Here is a 21,354-nt window from a genome sequence, read left to right on the forward strand (position 1 = left end):
TTAAGACAAACTTTGTTTTGTTACTGTTTCATTGTATCTAAACAAAAATGTTGATTGTGATAAAGTATTTTGTTGTCACGTTCAATGTTTGGCGAAATTTTATCCTAGATCTTTTGGATCCTTTTGATCTATGAAGCTTAAAATATTAAAAAGTATTGATATCAATATCGGCAATTTTGGCCCTGCATTTACTTGGTATCAGATCAATACCAAAATTCCCAGCATCGCACACCTCTAGCTTTAATGCTTGGCCATAAAACACTGAAACTATATATTAAACTATGGCAATATATTGATTATTGACATTTTTACAAGGAAAAATACTGAAATTTGTGGGCTTCCTTGTTCGCTTGTGTCTCCATCATGCCTGTGAATGCTCATAGCCCTCTGCTTTAAGTGTGTCTCTGAAAAATCTTTCTGAAAGGCCATGTAGCCCTAATATTTACCCTACCCCTCGAGTCTTACAATAATCTGGGCACCCCACCACTATGCCTGTACACATAAAACAGAGGGGTGGTGCTAAGTGTTAAGGCCAAGGGGTGAAAAGAGATTGAGTTTTATTCTTGTACTGCTCCAGTAAACAATAAGTGAGAATCTTATTATGAATATATGAACAATTTCAATAAAATCACAAATAAACACATAATTCTGTTTACCTGTTTGTAATGTCGACTAAATATGATCCAGCCTTTTCACACATCTTTCTGGCCTCCTCAAAGGTCTTAGTCTCTGATCCTGCTAGAAAACAGTAGTAGCCGTACCTGACCCAACCCTTAAACAGACAAGAATGCGATACAATCTTTCCAGTTTCAGTTCCAATGCTTTGAAATTGTAAAAAAAAAAAGAATTCACTGCTCTTACACAAAAGGCAATTACTCCAAAATCAAAAAAGAACACCACTGCTAAGGCACAAAATCAAAGCCAGGTGGTGCTGTAGCTTAGAAAATCATTTCAAAAGAATACTTACAGCTTTGCAGCCTGGATTTGTAACAGCAGTGTCATTAGTGGATGGCTGTAGGTGGGGTTTTTTCTTGCAGATGTATCCGTACTTCTTCTGACAGATCTGGTCGGCCCACTTTCCTTCCTTTTAAAGAAACAGTATTAAAACCTTTTTTTGTTTTTGTTTTTAGCTTATATTCTGTATTTATTTAAGATACTTCTTTGTTCTTCCTTGATTTTTGATCCTGATATATTTATTTATAGATTTGACTGCTTAGACAAAAAATGGTCACCACCTGGATTTAACCAAGCAAGTAGCTAAAACCCTAATTACTGCAGTTCAATTACTGAACTGTCCAAAGCATTACTAAAAAGTGGAAGGACAGTGCGGAAACATCATCTTCAAAGAAGGAATGTGGTCAGAAAAAAACTTAAATTATCATGATTCGTGATCCTTAAACCAGTGGTTCCTTAAACTGTGGTATGGGTACCACAGGTGGTACATGAAGCATCCCAAGGTGTTACCCTATATAACTATATGTTGTTTTTCCCTCTGTATTAAGCCATCTGTAATACCTCAGTAAGAGCACTTTATTAACCAGATACAATAAACAAACAACTCACTACTAACTTACAGACTACAAAAGCGGGCAAGCTTCACACAAGGTGAAGAACAGTGTGTAAAAGATATGAATCCATGTATATATGTGGATTACACATCTAGCTCACTATGTATAAGCATGTGTGTGGTACATGTGTTCCTGTGAAATGGCTTATACTTGGAAGTTTTGGTTTGGTCATTGGTGGTACATGGTCTAAAAATTTGGGATCCACTGACTTAAACGTTAATCAAATTGTAAAAAAAAACACTAGAACTCAGGAATATGTTTAATAGTGAAAGTAAGAGCATGTCCACACACACAATGCAAAGGGAACTCAAGTAATTGGGACACTAGAGCTGTATAGCCTTAAAAATACACTTATCATTGAGGCTAACCAACAAAAATAGCTTCAGTTTGCTAGAAAGTATAACGATTGAACTCTGGAGCAATGGAAGAAGGTCTTGTGGTCCAGATTTACAATGCTCAAGAGTGATGGGGCGCATCAGGGTAAGATCATCAAGCACAATGCCTACTGTACAAGCCTGTGGGGGCAGTTCTATGATCTGGGGTTGCTGCAGTTGGTCAGGTCTAGGTTCAGCAACATTATGTGCCCAAAGAATGAGGTCCGATGATTTTTTTCCTGATGGCACGTTCATATTCCAAGATGACAATGCCAGAATTCATGGGGCTCAGATTGTGAAAGAGTGCAGGGGTTAGGGAGTGTGAGATATTATTTTCACACATGGATTGGCCACCACAGAGTCCAGAACTTAACCCCATTGAGAATCTTTGGGAGGTGCTGGAGAAGACTTTACACATTGCTATAAATTTTCCATCATCAATACAAGATCTTGGGAAAGAATTATTGCAACTCTGGACAGAAATAAAAACTACCAGGCAGTGTAAAATATCAACTTTTTTTTTTACTTTTTTTCCAACCTGTTTTGTTCTAAAATACTGTATAAGCATGTTTGCCAATTAACCCACCCACTCACTAAGACAACCCCATCAGTTGTAAAGCCACTAGTGAAACTAGAAAGGTACAGACAAGCACAAGCCTGAGCCAGCCAGCATCACAACTTATAAGAGGAGAGGGTGCCATCTACCTACTCAGAAAAGTGAATGTGAACCATGATCCAGAATTATAACAAAATAGTTTGTAATCTGTAATGACTTTGTGTTATTGTTAAGTCTGATGAAGTTGAGAAATGTTCTGTTACCTCTTCTTTCATTAGCACACAGTTTTCTTTAAGGGCAGCATTGTGACTCGGCTCATTCACGTCCCACAAGGCAAACTGGACGTTAGAGTGATCACTCCACTCAAACAGCATCGAAGTCTTGAGGTCATTAAGGCCGATCCACAGCTCGTCTGTTTTTGCTGTGTAAATTAGAGAAAATTACAATCAGTACAGGCATTAAAGGTTTTTTAATCATTACAGGCACTGGTTGCTGTGGTGTTGTATTCTACACTATGCGAGTTTAAGGGCCAGGGGTCTGCTAACGAATTTTTCCAGATAATAACCTAAATTTATTAACCTCAATAACCTTAATTTATGAACAATTTTAAAAAATGATGTAACTTACGTAATGAAGGAAGCCAATTTTATGACTGTTTCCCAGAAGCCTTTTTAGTCTTCTATGTTAATAACAAGTGTAACAAGAAGTACTTCTTAGAGTTCCTAGAGTTTTTACTGAACTGGGAAAATCTGCTTTTAGCTATAGTGCACTAGCGAGCTGCAATTCATTACAGGAAACTCTAAAACTGGAGTCACTAAATCATTTTAAACTTTTAATATCTAACCACCTTCAAACAGCCTGTAACTGTTTTAGCTGAGTTTTTTCTTTTTTTTTATTTGGCTTTTTATTTAGCTAATTTTATGTTTTACCTTTTGGCCCTTTTATTTTATTTATTTTATTCATTCCATCCTTTTATTCATTTTATTACTGGTTTTACTTTTGGCCTTTTATCTTTATATTTAATATAGATATTAAATATAAAGATTTTGTCCTTTTATTTTTTATACATTATTATTATTTATTTTAGTTCCATCATTTACTTTTTTTATAATTGTGGTGTTGTTACAGTCCTCTATTTCTTTAATTGTGTTTATATCTTATTATTCCAATTATTTATTGCTTTGTTTTATTGTTTTATTCTCTTATTTTAGTCTGTCTGCATATCATTTTATTCTGAATTGTGTTATATCTTCTTAATTAAATCTTGTATTGTTTGCTTGTTTTGTAATGTAAACTTATATTTCAGTCCCTTTAATTTTGTAAATGCTCGGCTGCATTAAAAATGAAGGTTACCCTCAATGTACTACCGAGTTGAAATAAAGGTTAACTGATTGATTGATTGATTGGTTGATTGATTGATTGATTTATTTATTGATTGATTGATTGATTGATTAGTTGTCTTTGCCTCTGTCTTTGTGCTTTAAAGACACCACCAGTCAAAAACTGAACCACAGATTTAAATCAATGTTCTCATTATTATATCACAAACATATCATTACACAGATGGTAATTATAAAGAGTAACAACAGATTACATTACATTACATTACATTTACATTACATTACATTTGGCAGACGCTTTTGTCCAAAGCGACTTACAATATTGAAGTGCAAATAATAGAAGAGGTTAAGTACAAAAATAATAGAAGTTAAAAATAAAGCATCTATAGATAGGGCCTTAAGGAGGTCAGAGGGAAATAATGGGATAGAGGAGTAGTGAAGAGGAAGAAGGAGATGAGGTTAGAATTAGTTAGTGTGTTAGAGGTGTTAGGAGAGTAAGTGCTCTTTGAAGAGCTCTGTCTTCAGGAGTCTCTTAAAGATAGCGAGAGATTCTCCTGATCTGGTAGTGGAAGGTAGTTTGTTCCACCATTGGGGAACTCTGTATGAGAACAGTCTGGATTGCTTTGTGTGATTGTTTGTTTGGTAAAGCGAGGCAACGTTCATTGGAGGAGCGCAGCGGCTGGGAGGTAGCGTAAGCCTTCAGGAGCGAGTGCAGGTAGGAAGGAGCCTGTTCTGTCATCACCTTGTAGGCGATTGTAAGCGCTTTGAATTTGATGCGAGCAGCAACCGGTAGCCAGTGGAGCTCAATGAGCAGCGGAGTGACATGTGCCCGTTTTGGTTGGTTGAAGACCAAACGTGCTGCTGCATTCTGAATCATCTGTAGTGGTTTTACTACACACAGATATTTAAGTATGTATGTGGTATGGTATTGATATACATATATAGTGCTTATAAAGTCTATAAAATGCATTTTATTAATTTAACAATTTAATCTCATGAATACAAAGTGTTTTACTGGGAGCCAAAACATTTGCAATTAGTCACTGAAGTCAGTTATGGTTGATTTTTGGTTGGGAATCCCGAATAAGCAAATAGAACAATGTCCAATCAGAGTTGTCTTTCTCCATAATAGTATCTACAACCTTAGAAGCTGGACTAAAGGCCTAACATACCATATTAATTACCAGCATAATTAAATTGTGACTGGTGATTATGAACAGTAGTTCAACCAGTATGCTTATCAATAACATCAACATTAACTAAGCTAACCTGCAGCATCAGTTCTCTTTGTGAAAATACTGATAATTGGCTTTAAAAAGCTCAGTCAATAGCTCTCAACCTTGCTTGCTCATAAACCAACCTGAAATTTGGCCGAATGTTTTTCACACCATGTTGATTTAATTATACAGTCTTGATTTTTAAAGTTTGCTGGTTAGTATTCACACTGGAACTCACCGTATCCCAGTTGTGTGATGGTGAAGCTTTGTTCTTCTACATTGAGAATACTCAGCAGATCTCCACCTTCACGCCGACAGGAATCTTTCGCCTCCAGCCATGTTCTCTTTGTGCGACTGAGTAAGTAGCAGTGTCCTGAGTAAGGTATCCACGGACTGTAGCAAGAACCTGTGTGCACAACTGAACAGCAGTGGACACCAAACATAGTTTAATACAAATAAATAAAAATGAAATATGTATGTTTAATGAAACTAAATATGTTCTATGACAAATAAACACTGATTACTTGGTGGAACAGTGGGAATAATGAGGCCTCTTTGGCAGATATATCCATGCTTCTCAGAGCAAACAGCAGTGGACCATCCAGAGTCATGAGACTGATCTAGCACTCCACAGCTGTGGCCTGGTAGAGAAGATGGTTGTCCTTTTCCCAGAAAAAGAAACAAAAATAAAAAAGCAAATACAAACACCAATTTCCAGTTTTGTTTCACATGTGGACAGTAATACGCAAAGAAATGTATACTTATAATATAGTATTATGTCATAACACTTGTAAACTGTCAGTCTGACCATTTCAAATATTTATCTGCTGAGAATCAGAAGAAAGAAACTAGTTAGCATTAGCTTAGCTAGCAAGGCACAGTTCATTTACCACAGAACATGCTCAATTCTGACTGACTGAAGCTCCTAAACACTTAGATAATTACTAAAAATGACTGATCCTGTACTACTGGAACAACAGAAGATTGGAATAAAAGTTATTTCCCATAGCTGTGAATCTGTAGCTATCCTTTGCTGTGCTAGCTCAGCTACAGAACCACAGAGTAACAGACAGCTTAGTGCAGCTGGTACTTTACTACCAACTGTGCTAATAAACGAGTGTTAACAGTTAAAACTTGTATTTGGAGAGAGTAAAGTCAAGCAACTGGTGCTGGAGTGTTACTTTGTGCTTTATATTGTGTACCCATGTACCCAGCTAGCTGGGAATACTTCAACCCAAGTCTCCCAGAAGTTGTGGGAGTCTACCGCATTTCAATAATGGCTCTCTGATGCCCACAAATCAGATAAAATCTCTCAGAATCTTTTTCCCCCAATCACATGTGTGAAAGAAAGGGAAAGTAAGGCACTCCCCTTGTGTGCATATTCATGAAGTGCATGCAAAACAGAGAGGGTTCTGATTGGCCTGTTCTCTGCAAAGAGTCAGCCAATTAGTTTTTAGTGTGGGCAGGCAGTGTTTTTTTCCCCTCCTGGATGGGGTGCGTTCAGTAAGTAAGAGAATCATGGCTCCCATCAAAACCCATTTCATTACATTATATTACATTACATTTGGCACATGCTTTTGCTTAAAGCAACTTACAATACAATGATGTAAATACAATGATGTAATTTCACCTCTGAATTCTCCGTATCCATGTCCGATAAAAGTAAAAAAAAATGTTCCTGCCATACACTTTGCAATAGTGATTTTAGTATTGCTCATGGGGGACTACATGATTGCAAAAGGCATGTTGAGGTGAGGTAATGAGACTATATATAGTCACATATATATGGAGGGTCCAAGTCCAGTTCCAGGGGAACCTCCCTGAAATAATTAAATATTACAGGAAGCTGAGGAAGGCTCAGCCTTAAAACAAACCAGAGGAAAAAGGAACCAGTATTGTTCTGAAATTCAGTTTTCCTTGATGGGCAGTCACATCACACAGCCCTATGGACTGCTAAATTGCAGTGTTTATTTATTTTAATAACCAACACCTATATGATACTAACTCCTTAGCAACCACATAGAGACACCATAATAACCAAAACCTATATGATACTAACTCCTTAACACACACATATCAACACCATTATAACCAACACCTATATGATAGAAACACCATAGTAACTACCTAGCAACATCATAGCAACTACTTAGAAATGATGCAATAACCAGCAATCAACATTATCCTCTTAAGACACTTTGTCCTCATATTGGGACATACATTTCAGCTTCTCTGCACCATGATACTTATTTTCTATAAATATTAACCCCCTGTACCATCTAGTGGTCACAACATGACAACATTACAGTCAATTGACTGAAAACAAGAAGGCAAGAATCCAAGTCAAAAGAAATATGGGCCAGGTAAAAATTACCATCCACTTTTATGTTTAAAACTAGTTTATTTTTCTTATTGTAGAAAGCTAACATTTAGTTTTCTCACTAATTAGGTCCTTCTGATCCCAAATGGCAAGGATCAAGGATAAATGTTAAAATAAACTACTGCCCCCATATGAGGACATTGTTGGACTTATTGTACAAAGATAAAGTTTAGTTTTTTATAGTTGTTAGGTCCTATTAATCCCAAACAGCTAGGAGAAATAAAAAACGCACACCAAGCAAAAGTCCAGGTCTCAGGAGGTTACAGGAACTTTATAGCCACATACAATCTTATGAAAATGATTTTTAAGTTAAATAAACTTGTATTTGCCTGTCTTTCCTATTTTACTGTGTATAACATGTATTTGCTATGTTAAACATATTTTAAACTGCGTTCCTGTGTTATTCATTTATTTATTTTTTGTTAAATTCAGCAACCAAACAATGATTGTAAAGTAATTGCAGAAGTGTGTTATCTGTAAAGGATTTGTTCATGTAATTTTACTGGGAGCCAAAACATTTGCAGTCAGTCATTAAAGTCAGTTAAAATGAATGTAGAATGAAATTTCATTAAAAACTCACCACTTATCCATTTCAGATAGCGTAAAGGTTGTGCATTGACCCAGTGCCATCCTCTTGAAGCATCTAAACTGTTTAGTCCAGTCCAGAAGACTGAACCTGCCTGCTGGATCAACCCTAGACAAAGAGATTAACCTTCTAGAGATTAACCAGTATTTGTGTTTAGATAATAGTAGTTTTAATGTTTAATAATGTTTACTTTTGTTATAAATTATCTAGACATTTTATTTTATATAATAGCATAAATTGTACCATATGATCTGACCATATGGTGACAGAACCTGATATGAAGGTCTGCTCGTGGGGCTCAGTGATGCTCAGCAGGTCTCCTCCCTGTTGCTGACAGCTCTTCCTGGCCTGATACCAGGTCAGTGCAGACTGGCCATTCACCTGGTAATAAACGTTTGTCAGAGGGTTCTTCTTCCAGAAATCGTCGACTGCAAAATCAGAAAAAAAGGTCATTGATCACCAGCGGGTCTTTTTACAGTAGAAGCATTTATACTGAAGAGTTGAAGCCAGCCTACACGTATCAGTCAATTACTAGTGGACATTGATTTGTAATCAAACAAATTGAGGAAATTCAGGATCACATGTACCTTTTTCACGTGTTGGGCAATAACCCCAGAGCTCATTAACTTCATAAACACTTTCAATTGCACACCATAGACGCTTCTTTGCTGAGTCTTCTTTTGTGCAGTCTGCATACCAGTTGTTTTTGTAACGGAATGGGAACTGACACGGACGTCCCAAGGCATTTCCTTTAATTGTGTACATTTCTGTGAAAACAACGAAGAAATAGCCATGATTCCATTCAAGGTACTGTTCAAATATAGTGTTTTTCATTTTAACAGGCCTAAAGAACCCAGCTGAGGATTTGAGGGTTTCTACATAACATGAGGTCAAGGTAAGGATAATTTTAGGCAACCAAAAATAAGTTTCGAGATTAAATTATTTATACTATGTAAAGACTTCAATTCAGTCAATTTTTTAGTCATATCAGAGAACTTACAGTGCCCTCCATAATTATTGGCACCCCTGGTTAAGATGTGTTCTTTAGCTTCTCATAAATTGAGTTTTGTTCAAAATAATATAGGACCACGATGGGAAAAAAAGTAAAGTCCAACCTTTAACTCAAGTAAATTTTAAGGGGGAAATAAAATCCCTGACTAAGAAATAATTATTCTTCATAAAATCACCTGTTCCACAATTATTGGCACCCCTAACAATTCTTAGGAAATAAATTTAATAAAAGTATTTCTGTCACTTCTACAGTAGTTTACGAGGTTGATCAGAGTATGTAGGAACATTTAAGTAGTAATTCACAACTTCCTGTTTCCCTGGGGTATAAATATGACGTGACACAGAGGCCATTTATCTTCAACATGGGAAAGACAAAGGAACATACCATTCAAGTGAGGCAGATGTGTGTTGACCTTCACAAGTCAGGCAATGGCTACAAGAAAATCGCTACTCGCCTACACCTGTCCATATCTACTGTCAGAGGAATTATTAAGAAGTTTAAAACAACTGGAACAGTGGTAAACAAGCCTGGACGAGGACGCAAGTTTATTTTGCCACCACGCACAGTGAGGAGGATGATAAGAGAAATAAAAAGTTCTCCAAAGCTCACTGTTACAGAATTGCAACAAATGGTAGCTTCTTGGGGTCACAAAGTCTCCAAAACAACCATCAGGCGCTATCTACATGCCAACAAGCTGTTTGGGAGGCATGCACGGAAGAAACCATTTCTCATTCACAATCATAAACGCAAACGTTTGGAGTTTGCTAAGCGGTACTATGACTTCAACTGGGACCGTGTGCTTTGGTCAGATGAAACAAAGATAGAGCTTTTTGGCAACAAATGCTCTAAGTGGGTCTGGCGTAACACAAGAGCTGAGTATGCAGAAAAGCACCTCATGCCCACTGTGAAATACGGCGGGGGATCAGTGATGCTGTGGGCCTGTTTCTCTTCTAAAGGCCCTGGGAACCTTGTTAGGGTGCATGGCATCATGAATGCTCTAAAATACCAGGACATTTTAAAACAAAATCTGGTGGCTTCTGCCTGAAAGCTGAAGATGGGTCGTCACTGGGTCTTTCAGCAAGATAATGACCCTAAACATGTGGCCAAATCTACACAGAAATGGTTCACCGCACACAGAATCAAGCTCCTCCCATGGCCATCTCAGTCCCCAGACCTCAACCCCATTGAAAACCTGTGGGGTGAGCTGAAGAGGAGAGTGCAGAGGAGAGGACCCAGGTCGTTGGATGATTTAGAGAGAATGTGCAAAGAGGAATGGTCAAAGATCCCTCTTTCTGTATTCTCCCATCTTGTGAAACATTACAGGAGAAGATTAGGTGCTGTTTTGTTGGCAAAAGGGGGTTGTACAAAGTATTAACATCAGGGGTGCTAATAATTGTGGCACACATGATTTGATGTTAAATAATTATTTCTTAATGTGGGATTTTTTTCCTACTGAATAAATTCACTTGAGTTAAAGGTTGTATTTTACTCTTTTTTTCCATCGTGGTCCTATATTATTTTGAACAAAACTCAATTTATGAGAAGCTAAAGAACACATCTTAACCAGGGGTGCCAATAATTATGGAGGGCACTGTATAAGCAGAAGAATAAGTAACGGGGCTTCCTCTAGAGGGCACTCCCAGGTGAGTACAAAATGGGTTGATGTGAAAGGCAAACTATGCAACCCTTGGTTGTTTTTTTATTACAAAGCTTACCCTACAGGCCAAGAGTAAATATTCACTGATGTGCTGCTGTTCTTTTAGTGTTCCCCCTAGCCATGGTGATTGTTTTGAGCCCAGAGAAAAGATTAGTAAAGGGTACTTTAGATATACACGCTAGTTTTGTGAGATTTGTAGCTAGCAAACAAGACTAGATCTAACAAACACCTTTACAAACAAGGACTACCATAGTAAAAGCACAAACATGCAGTAAATCTTTTTGCTTTTTGGCTAAATAATTTACTATGCTTTCCAAAAGTAAAGTAATATCCTGGACAGGAAGTTGCCGTATTTTACGGAGTATAAGGCTCACTATAGTTTAAGGCACAGTATAAATTAACATACATTTTCTTGTCTATTTTTATACATAAGGTGCACCAGATTATAAGACGCATTTTATGCGACAATAGTAAAGAACAAGGATGTTCCTTAGTTTCACCACTGAGGGCACCTAAGTAAACACAACAGTAATTTAAAAAAAAATTCAAACAAAGTCAAACAATTGCTGGACGTTAATCTACACAGATTTCTCTCCTGAAAACTGTTTATTCAAGTGAGTTCTGATTCCAATATTTCAGCGTAGTTAGCAGCACTAGATGCAGTTAGCAGCAGCATTTGCTAGCAGTTAGCAGCAGTGCTAGCCGTGGTTAGCAGCAGTGCTACCCACGGTTAGCAGCACTTAGCACTAGTAAATGCTTTACACTGAGGAACCCTGAGCCAGAACACTATAAGCTAGCAGTTCATGCTAACTGTTTTTTTTTTTTGTTTTTACCCGGTAAACACAAAGGCTACAGCTCGATATACTCACTTCTGAACAACTATAGAGCTAGCACTGCAATTAACGGCTAATGCTAATCCTGCTCCAGCCTTGGTGCTAGAGCAACTTCACTGAAACTCTTTTATAACACTGTATTTCAGCGGACTGCCTTTACTGCTCCTTATAGCCTGACTGGTAGAATGAATACTTAAGGCGCAAATTATAAAGCGCACTGACAATTTTCGAGAAAATGAAAGGATGTAAAGTGTGCCTCAAAGTGCGAAAAATACGGTAAACACTTTTTTAAAATGTGTTTTTAGCAAATTAGAGGCTTTGTTGTCATTTTCATTTATAAAGAGGAAAATTGGAACTGGGCAGACCCTACAAAAATGGCCCTAGTCCAATCCCATCATAAGTTCAATCGAATAAAGCATTTAGGCTTCCGTATAAGTTTCCTGACAAGTTTCTCTTCACAAACTTACAAGCTGTACAGGGTTATGGAAGTACATAGGTTAGCTAAACAAGCTTGCTAGAAATGCTAGGTTAGCTAACTGAGCTAACTTAGCTGTAGCTAGTGTTGTTTTCTTTTTCTAAGAGACTGCCTGCATCTCTCTGTGTACTTTTCAAGTTAGCTAGGTTAGCTACCTAATTACATGTAATTATAGTAGTACAGCTGAGATACTATTATTATTAAAAAACACTGCTAGGGTCAAATTCATGACTATAATAGCAGAGCTGACTTAGCTAGCTAGCTAAATGTGTGAATAGAATGGACTTTTTTAAACTGACCACATTTTATTCTCGTTTTGCTGTTTACTGTATCTATTATTTATACACTGAATAAAGTTTAGCGTAGGTTAGCTAGCTATAGTATCAGTCTATAGTTTGGACACACCTCTCTCATTTATTTTTCTTTATTTTATTATTTAATATTGAAGACATCAAAACTATAAAGAATAAAGAAAACCAAAAGTGATAAAGAAGCCAAAATATGTTTTATAATTTAGCTTTGATGCCAACTTTGCCCACTCTAAGCATAATTCTCTCAGTCAGTTCATGAAGTAGAACCTGGAATGGTTCTCCAACTGTCTTAAAGGAGTTCTAGAGGTGCTGAGCTCTTGTTTACAGCTTTTCCTTTACATAGCACTTCAACTCGTCCCAAACCACCTGGGCTAAGATTTTATGTCAGGTGTTTGTGAAGGCCAACCACCTTTTTGTCTACTATCTAACTGCACATTTGTTTCTTTATAGCTTTTATATTTTTATTATTAATCTACAATGTAGTACATAATACAAGCGATAAAGAAATATTAATGAGAATGTGTGTCCAAACTGTACCTAACATATTTCCAGCATTTTTTTATTTACTATATTTGTATATATAATTTTATGTTATTTGACATCTCAAAGCTTAAGCTTTATTTTATTTTACATTGTATGTTTATATACTGGACGGTTCTCTGAACTGGGTGCCTTTTTTTTAGGGAAAAAATATACTTTTGATCACGTTATGTGATTAGTTAAAAAAGTTAAGCCTATTGTTTTATAAGTAGTGCACCTGATTCAGATATAGTATATCTGGTATGTCTTACATATTTTATTATATCATATTCAATAAATATTTTTACTTGTACCTTTGCAAGCCAAAAAAAAGGTAAAAAAGTGGCAAATTTAATGAAAATCTAGGAAAAAATACAGTAGTACTAGCAAATCATATGCTAACTATCTTTCCTTGTTCAAAGGAAAGCTCAACATCACATGTATTTTACTACATTTTCTAAACATCGAGTTACTGTTGTGCCACATTGCCACACTGCAGCTTATTCTGAGGAACTGAAGTGAAACCAAATACCTTCATACGGGCGAGAGCAAACGCTGTCCATCGTTCCATGAAGTGTCCACTTGCCCTTCTCTCCAGGGTCTCTGGACAGTGTTAGTAGATAAGAATCTCCCTGAAGAGACAAGTACAGAGACTCGTTCTTTACACTAAACTTCAAGTTGGTCTGGCACTCCCACTTCTGAAGGGCACTGGTGGCATCGCAGGTGTACCACTGTAGTTTATTCCCCTCACTAATGCTCCCGGTGCCGAGGCATTTCTTCTCAGCTATGTTGAAAATGCTGTTCTCTGAAGTCCAGCGGAACTGTTGTCTCGGACTATGAGGGTCACACACATCCAGCCTTTGAAGATTGCTTCCAAGGCATCGGTTCTTGTGAGCATTGTAGATTAAGAAGGTCCAGTCTGTAAAGGACAATTTGTAATTACAGTTGAAAATAACTGGACAATCTACATAGTAGCATCTTAAATACAAAAATATGAATGCAATCCTTCAGGTAACAACTGCTGTCAAGTGTGTTAGGATTAGGGGCTTTTATATCCTTGCTAAAAAAACTAGCATGGCCTTCTCCAGCTGGTTAAGCTGGACAACCAACGTAGACTAGCATAGTGCTGCATAGAACATGTTTTTTGTTTGAGTTTGATGATGGTGTAGCTGGTCTACAATCATGATGAATCTGACCCATCTAGATAACCAAAATAATCAGATTGACCATGCAGGTAGATTAGCATGACCAGCAAGAGCACCACAACATTAAATGCAACATCAAATGCCCTACTTGGACCATCCAAAAACAGCTGCCAGCAAAAAGTTATGAGCTATTCTTTAGTTTAAATCTGATAAAAAAAAAAAAAAAGTTAAATTATTAGATTAGATTTAATTTAGATGATTCCATTACAAAAAAAGAGGCAACATACCTGACTGAGCAAAGCAGTCTGCCAACATTAGTAAAAGCACAGTGATGACAGCACTTTTCACCATCATGGTAGTCTTTAATATCCTTTAACATGAGCCAAATCTAGAGTAAAACTCTAGAGTACAACTGCACAATCTCAGAGTGTCACTTTGGTCTTAGTGACCTGCTGTTAAGAGGAGTGTCCACTCAGCTCAGCTCACACCATAATATCCTGTCACATGCATTCTTTTGGAAGTGAAGTGATAAGCTTATTTCTTGAACACTTTTGGGAAGAAATATTGGAACAAATTTCATTTTTTTTTCAGGTAACTTTGCTTTTTGTCTATGTGTAGTAAAGATAAGGAACTGCACAGCAGTACAACACAATTCACCTTATATTTAACACCTCAGCACCCCAGGACCAAGTGGGCTGTCCAGTTTAGGGGACTGAACCAATGACTTTCTAATGCCAAGCATACTTTTCTTACCCTAAGGCAGGGGTGTCCAAACTTTTTTTGTTGGGGCCAGAAGGAGAAATATATTTGAAGTATTTGGGTTTCCTAGAGTCTTTTGAAGGTGTAGGAAACAGTATTCACCACTCTCTGGCTTCATCTGTATTTTTTCTAAAGTGAAGACACTTACTTCCAATAGTTTCAAATGTATCTGTTTCTGTGAAATGTTCTAGTTAATGTGAATGTGCTGTGTCTAAACATAAAATGTAAACATAAAAAATGTGTAATGTCAGTGTGTCTTTACTATCGTAACAGCGGGAAAAGTACACCTTGCTATACTAATTCTCGTAATTAATCATGGGTGTGTTTTGGGTGAAATGTGCAATAGACCAATCAATGTGTCACCTGCCATTCCCTTTGCTCTGACTTTGCTAGATTGCTATTTAAACAGCACAGCTATAGCAGGTGTACCTGGATGTGTTCAACCTGTCTTAGCAGAGGAAACTGACCTGCACATTTATGCCGTGAAGGTGTGTGAGCAAGACATTTAACACTAACAAAAGTAATATGACTATGTATATATATATATATATATATATATATATATATATATATATATATATATGTCTTTATATAGAATAATGTTTTTTAATTTTATTTTGTATTCTGGCACAGGATATGGGTCTATGCACTGCTCCATGTGCATGTGTGCATAACACGTGGGGTTTACAGGTGTTTCATATTCATATCACTGCCAAGGAAGCAATGAATGTCTGACTGTTGACATCTGTCTTGATTGCATTCAGTAAATGGTACATCTGTGTTTTCTGTTGCCAAGATAGCAATACACCAGAAATTTACTTTAACACACCTAACGTTTAGACCACCATGACTATCAGTGTAGATATATTTACAAGCGCTGCAGCTATTTAAACGACACAGACACAAGGCATGAACATTGATTGTTGGCAGGTTGTAAGATGAGCATTGTGACACTCCTTGCGCAGTTATATTCATCTTTGAGACCTTTTGAATTTTTTTTATCGTTTACAATTTTAAACATACATTTTTTCACTTTGTATCTGCATGATTGTATGCACAGCACTTCACTGCTGCCATGTGATTGGGTAATAAGATAACTGTATAAATGACTATAGTAGATGCTTTGAGGTTCTGTTTTTTGGGGACCTACAGTATTTACAGATCTCTGGTTTTGCTACACATTGAAACAATTTCCTTAGTCACAAATATGCACAGAAGACCCAGTTCTCAGAAACCTGCAGTTATGTCCTGGTATTTTTTTTTTAATGAAACAGTCAGACAATATTCTTGCTCTTGGCCCCTTCTTTGCTGATTTCACATGAATTCTCATATCCTGCTGTTGTTGTCACTAATGTTTTCGATATCTAGGTCATTTAAAAGTTATAACCTTCTAACCGTCTATCCTGCAGCTGGATTGTAGGAAAATAAAATTGCTGGATGTCAAGTCAGGAAGCCTTCTGTTATAACAGATAATGCATAATTGATCCCTTAAGAATAATAGGACTTCTGCTTCAGTCATGATCATGATCTCTTGAGTTTTCAAGTTTGTATTGAAAGAACAGTGCTTGTTAAAAATATGATTCTTCTTTATATCTTACTAATAAGGCAAATCTTAAAGACATATTCAATTTCTAAGAAAATATAATGGTGCATAGTTCAAATATCATATTTTAGGAAAGTATCTGACATTTTAAGAAAATATAAATATTGCATGCAGTTGAATGCACCCTTTTGAGCATCCCAAAAGATCTGAAGATACCTTATACCAAAGTTATTAGGTCTATGGCTTGTTCATAATAATGAGTAGAAGAGGATAGTTCATGCAAATGTCAATCCTCCTATTTTCCTGTAAAAAAAAAAAAAGATAAACATTACAAAGTAGGGGAGTCTCACAAGATGAGAAGCAATATTGGGTTTAGATTTTTACAGTATTTTTTATCATATTTTTATGGAAAATGTGATTAAAACTAAAAAAAAATGTTAAGTGCAGGTGTATTTTTAAATAGTTTGTAAGTCTTGTAAAAATCTTGTAATGGATTTCAATACATTTTTACTCTCCATTTAAAGATGCAGCTGGTTTTACCATATACCCATCAACTTCTCTCCTGTATGATCTCACATGTGTCTCTTCAGACCTTAGAACCATTGTCAAATTCCCACAGTAAGGCAATCTGAGGGTTATACACAGACCTGGCAACCTGTAAAAGAATCTTCTGCATCGTTGTTGCTCTGCTGTTTAAACTGTGAGAACGGGAATGTGTGGGCAGAACCACAATTCTCAACAGACCACAGGGATTAACGTAATGACAGAAAAGGAAAGTCAGCAGATACATAGGGCTCAAAATGATCAAACATTTGTTTTGGTTACCTGTGCATAAGTCTTGCAAGACACACTTAACACCTGACGACACATATTTTTAATCGTTTTCATTGTTTTAACCATTTTATCCTTTTTAATCTTGCAAGATGTTGTGGTAAGTAATCTTGGCACAGCCCCAGCACAAATTTGTTGCTGGAAATTTATTTTCCAAATTCTCCACACATTCTTTATTGGGAAAGGAACAAACTGCAGGCAGGCAAGTCAAGCACCAAAACCCTGCAAAATGCACAGGATGTGGATTTTCATTGTCTTGTTGAAAAATGCACAGACATCCCTGGAAAAGATGCCATCTTGAAGGCAACATTTGTTGCTTTAAGATCTCAGTGGACTTTAAAGCAAGTGTGCTTACAGAACCCCATACCATACACTCTAAAAAACAGAGGTACGGTATGAGTACTTTTTTGTACTCAAATGTACACTCTTTATAATTGTACCCTCAAAGGTACAATATTGGTCTTTACAGGGTCAGATTTGTTCCCTCTGAAGTACAAAGTCATCTCTAACAGCAATAAGTACAGATTTGTACCAATTTACCAGCCAAAGGGTACATTCAGTATTCTGTATCACTGTACTAATAAACAATATATATTTTAATTGCACATTTTTTATTTGAAAGCCAGACAGTTTTGGATCATCAAGTTTTTGAGCCATATTTAGTTGATGATAATGTTTATAATCTTTATAATATTTACTGGCACAAAAAAACATGGGTACAAAAAAGGACTTTCACTGAAAGGTGAAATATAAGGTACAGCCCCAGGGACAAGCTTTTGTACTCTTTTAGGTACAAATCTGTACTTACATTTTTTAGTGTGTAAGAGAGCCTATAGCTTATGGACTTCTTGCTGTTAAAAGTCTGGGTGGTCTTATTTATTGTTTGATCTGGAGCACATGGCCTTTCCTTTACAAAAAAGGTCTGGAATATGTTTGGATTCATTGACCACAATATGTGTTTCCACTGTGTGATCATCCATCCCAGATATCTCTGAGCCTAAAGAAGCCACTTCTGGGCATGTTTATCATAAGGCAGGGGTCTCAAACCCGCGGCCCGCAGAACGATATTTTATGGCCCACTACTTGAAATCAAATTGTATCGTTAGTGCGGCACGCAAGAAAGACGCACCCTCTCCCTGTCCACCAGCACGACGTATCCTGTTCACGAGCTTCACACACACAGAACAGCTGCCTTTTAACCACAGAAGAGAAGCTGAAAGCGGTAAAATATGGATGTATAGAACTATAGATAACAGTGAGGTTGATTATAAATTTTAAATCTTAAACTTAAACAACTGATTGACTAGATCTGTTGCTTCGTTTGAATTCGAAAACGTCACGCATACGCCCACACGGCGAGCCTGAGAGATCCGGTGTTCTGTCTAGTTGTGCTACCCATCGAAACGTGCTTCTCAACATCAGTGTGCTTTTGCGGAACCACAAGTTTTTTATTTTATTTTTTTTTTTTTTACTATATTTATTTTCTACTTGGGTGCCTTAAATAATCAGAGCCCCAGTCATTATTTGTGTGAGTTATTACAAATGTGTAAGTTTAAATTAATAAGAATAAAAGTAATAATATGTGAGCAATGAAAAAATATATATATCATAATATTATAATTATTAACAAATAACAAATTAACTATATTCTGATATATTGATTCAGGCTTTCCAATTTAGCATTTTCAAATATGGTGCTTTTTCTGGCTTTTTTGCATTTAAATATACATTAGGGTAGCACGTTTTGATAGGGTAACTTGAGAGAACACCGGCATGACAGAACGTGGTGAAGAAAAGTGTAGCGTACAAAATCCTTGTCCTGATGCGGCCCAGCCTCACCCAGACTTTACCTTCAGTGGCCCCCAGATAAGAAGAGTTTGAGACCACTGTCATAAGGCTTCTGTTTGCACAGTACAAGTTTTATGTGGCTTTGGTGATGCTTGATAAAGGTCTGCCAAAGTAATTCCTTGCACATGTTGTTGCAGTGATTGTTGATGCAGTGTTGCCTGAGGGACAGAAGATCACAGGTGTTCAGCTTAGGCCTCCACCCTTGCCCTTTAAAAATGGAAATGGAATTAAAAAAGTACTTTCTATTTTAGGAATTCTTTACTGATATTATGCACTTCAGAGCGACACATTTGCAAATCAATTTCGTTCTTTCTTTAAGGAACATTGTTTTAAGACATTTCAATAACTGTCCCATGCATTTGTTGACAAACTTTGCACACTGTTGTTCCTCAAAGACTCTGTGTTTTGTGGATATTGTGAATGTAATGGTCATAGATAGATAGATAGATAGATAGATAGATAGATAGATAGATAGATAGATAGACAGACAGACAGACAGACAGACAGACAGACAGACAGATAGATAGATAGATAGATAGATAGATAGATAGATAGATAGATGAAAATTAAATGAAAATCAAAGTAAATTAAAATAAATGTAAGAAACACTGCATTTTCTATTTTAATTTCCCATACTGTCCCATCCTTTCTTGTCTTGAGGTGGTAGAACATTCTTACAGCCACTTATCTTCATCTATATTTAAGTCTTATTGTTCATCTTCCAAAATCTGCTCCCCTAAACATTTTTTTTCTGAAGGTCAGTTGGAAGGTAAGGATTACATTCAGTTTAAAATGGGTCATAAGGCTCTGCAGGAAAGGATGATGAGTGCTTTCATTTCCTCTTTTCCAAGGCTTGCATAACATGCCCTTCCTTTCTCTGGTGTGACTCGCCTGAAAATGCTGAAACTGCAAGACTGCAGAGAAGAGCTTTTATGACAACAGTGAGAGTGGACACAGACTCAGTTGTGCAATGTGTGTTTGGAAAGAGTTGTTGTTTGGAAAGAGTTCTTGTAGAATGCCTTAAAGCAGGGGTGTCCAAACTTTTGTTGTTGGGGGACAGGAGGAGAAATATATTTGAAGTCACGGGCCACAGACTCTATAATAAAACAAATAATGAAATATACCACTTTAAATAATACATTTTCCTGATTACTATCATTTACACACAATTTTACTTGACTTACTATCTTTGTCTATCTTTGACAGTGTTGTGTAAACTAAGATTTTTCAAATTGATGTTTCATTTCATGATGTCTTTTAATATTAAACTCTTATTACTCTTAATATTAAACTCTTATTTAATTACGGCAACTTTTAGACTCTTTGGCCGTTTTTCTGCGCTACAACTGAACACTCTTTCTGCTTTTAGACTCTTTGGCCCATTTTTTCTACATTAAAATTGCGCACCCTCTCCGCTTTTAGACTTTTTGGCTGTTTTTCTGCGCTAAAACTGCGCAACCTCTCCGCTTTTAGACTCTTTGGCGTTTTTTCTGCGCTAGAACTGAACACTCTTTCTGCTTTTAGACTCTTTGGCCCATTTTTTCTACATTAAAATTGCGCACCCTCTCCGCTTTTAGAGTCTTTGGCCCGTTTCTGACACCTAGCGTTCAAACTTTGAATATCACATTATAAAATCCTGCTTAACAGCGGGCCAACTTTCATTCTATTTCTAAAATACCTCGCAGGCCGCTCCAAAATAGGAAACGGGCCGCAAATGGCCTGCGGGCCGTAGTTTGGACACCCCTGCCTTAAAAGGTTCCATATCTTACAATGATTTACAAAATTATTTATACCCCTTGAACTTTTCCACATTTCATCACCTTACAACCACAGACTTATTTTGTTGTATTTTATTGAGTATTGAGTATTCAGCCCCCCTAAATCAATACTTAGTAGACCCACCATTGGCTGCAATTACAACTATACATACTTCGGGGTTTGTCCCTACCAGCTTTGCACATGTAGAGACTGAGATTTTTGCTCATTCTTCTTTTTAAAAACAATTTCAAACAATTTTCATGTCTTGCCACAGATGGTCAATGCAATTTAAGACTGGGTCATTCTAACACATGAACATTCTTTGAGCTAAATCATTCCACTGTAGCTCTGGCTGTATGTTTAGGGTCATTGTTTTGCTGGAAGGTGAATCTCCTTCTGGAAGGTGAGTCATTTGTTGCCTTTAACAGGTTTTCATTTAGGATTGCCCTGTATTTAGCTCCATCCATCTTCCCATTAACTCTGACCAGCTTCTCTGTCCCTGCTGAAGAAAAGCATGCTGCCACCACCATGTTTCACAGTGGGATGGAGTGTTCAGGGTGATGAGCTGTGTTACTTTTCCTCCCCATATTGTGCTTTGCATTTAGGCAAGAAAGTTCAAAATTGATCACAGAACAGTTTTCC

The 21,354-nt window shown here is 36.8% G+C and overlaps 1 protein-coding gene across 1 annotated transcript in view; it reads right to left on the bottom strand.

Annotated features, from left to right (window-relative positions):
• Positions 1-14,416, bottom strand: part of LOC125803969 (macrophage mannose receptor 1-like) — a 45,322-nt gene extending 30,906 nt beyond the window's left edge. Inside the window, exons 1-10 of the mRNA XM_049482825.1 lie at positions 14,261-14,416; positions 13,361-13,747; positions 8,609-8,788; positions 8,294-8,449; positions 8,016-8,129; positions 5,580-5,717; positions 5,294-5,473; positions 2,762-2,919; positions 968-1,084; positions 657-772 (exon numbers count right to left, since the gene is read on the bottom strand). Coding sequence (XP_049338782.1) covers positions 657-772; positions 968-1,084; positions 2,762-2,919; positions 5,294-5,473; positions 5,580-5,717; positions 8,016-8,129; positions 8,294-8,449; positions 8,609-8,788; positions 13,361-13,747; positions 14,261-14,327 — 1,613 coding nt within the window. The 5' untranslated portion in view covers positions 14,328-14,416. The remainder of the gene's footprint in view (positions 1-656; positions 773-967; positions 1,085-2,761; positions 2,920-5,293; positions 5,474-5,579; positions 5,718-8,015; positions 8,130-8,293; positions 8,450-8,608; positions 8,789-13,360; positions 13,748-14,260) is intronic.
• Between the last annotated feature and the right edge of the window lie 6,938 nt (positions 14,417-21,354).

The sequence above is a fragment of the Astyanax mexicanus genome, chromosome 8, assembly GCF_023375975.1.
Source record: "Astyanax mexicanus isolate ESR-SI-001 chromosome 8, AstMex3_surface, whole genome shotgun sequence".
In the NCBI taxonomy this organism is placed as follows: Eukaryota; Metazoa; Chordata; class Actinopteri; order Characiformes; family Acestrorhamphidae; genus Astyanax; species Astyanax mexicanus.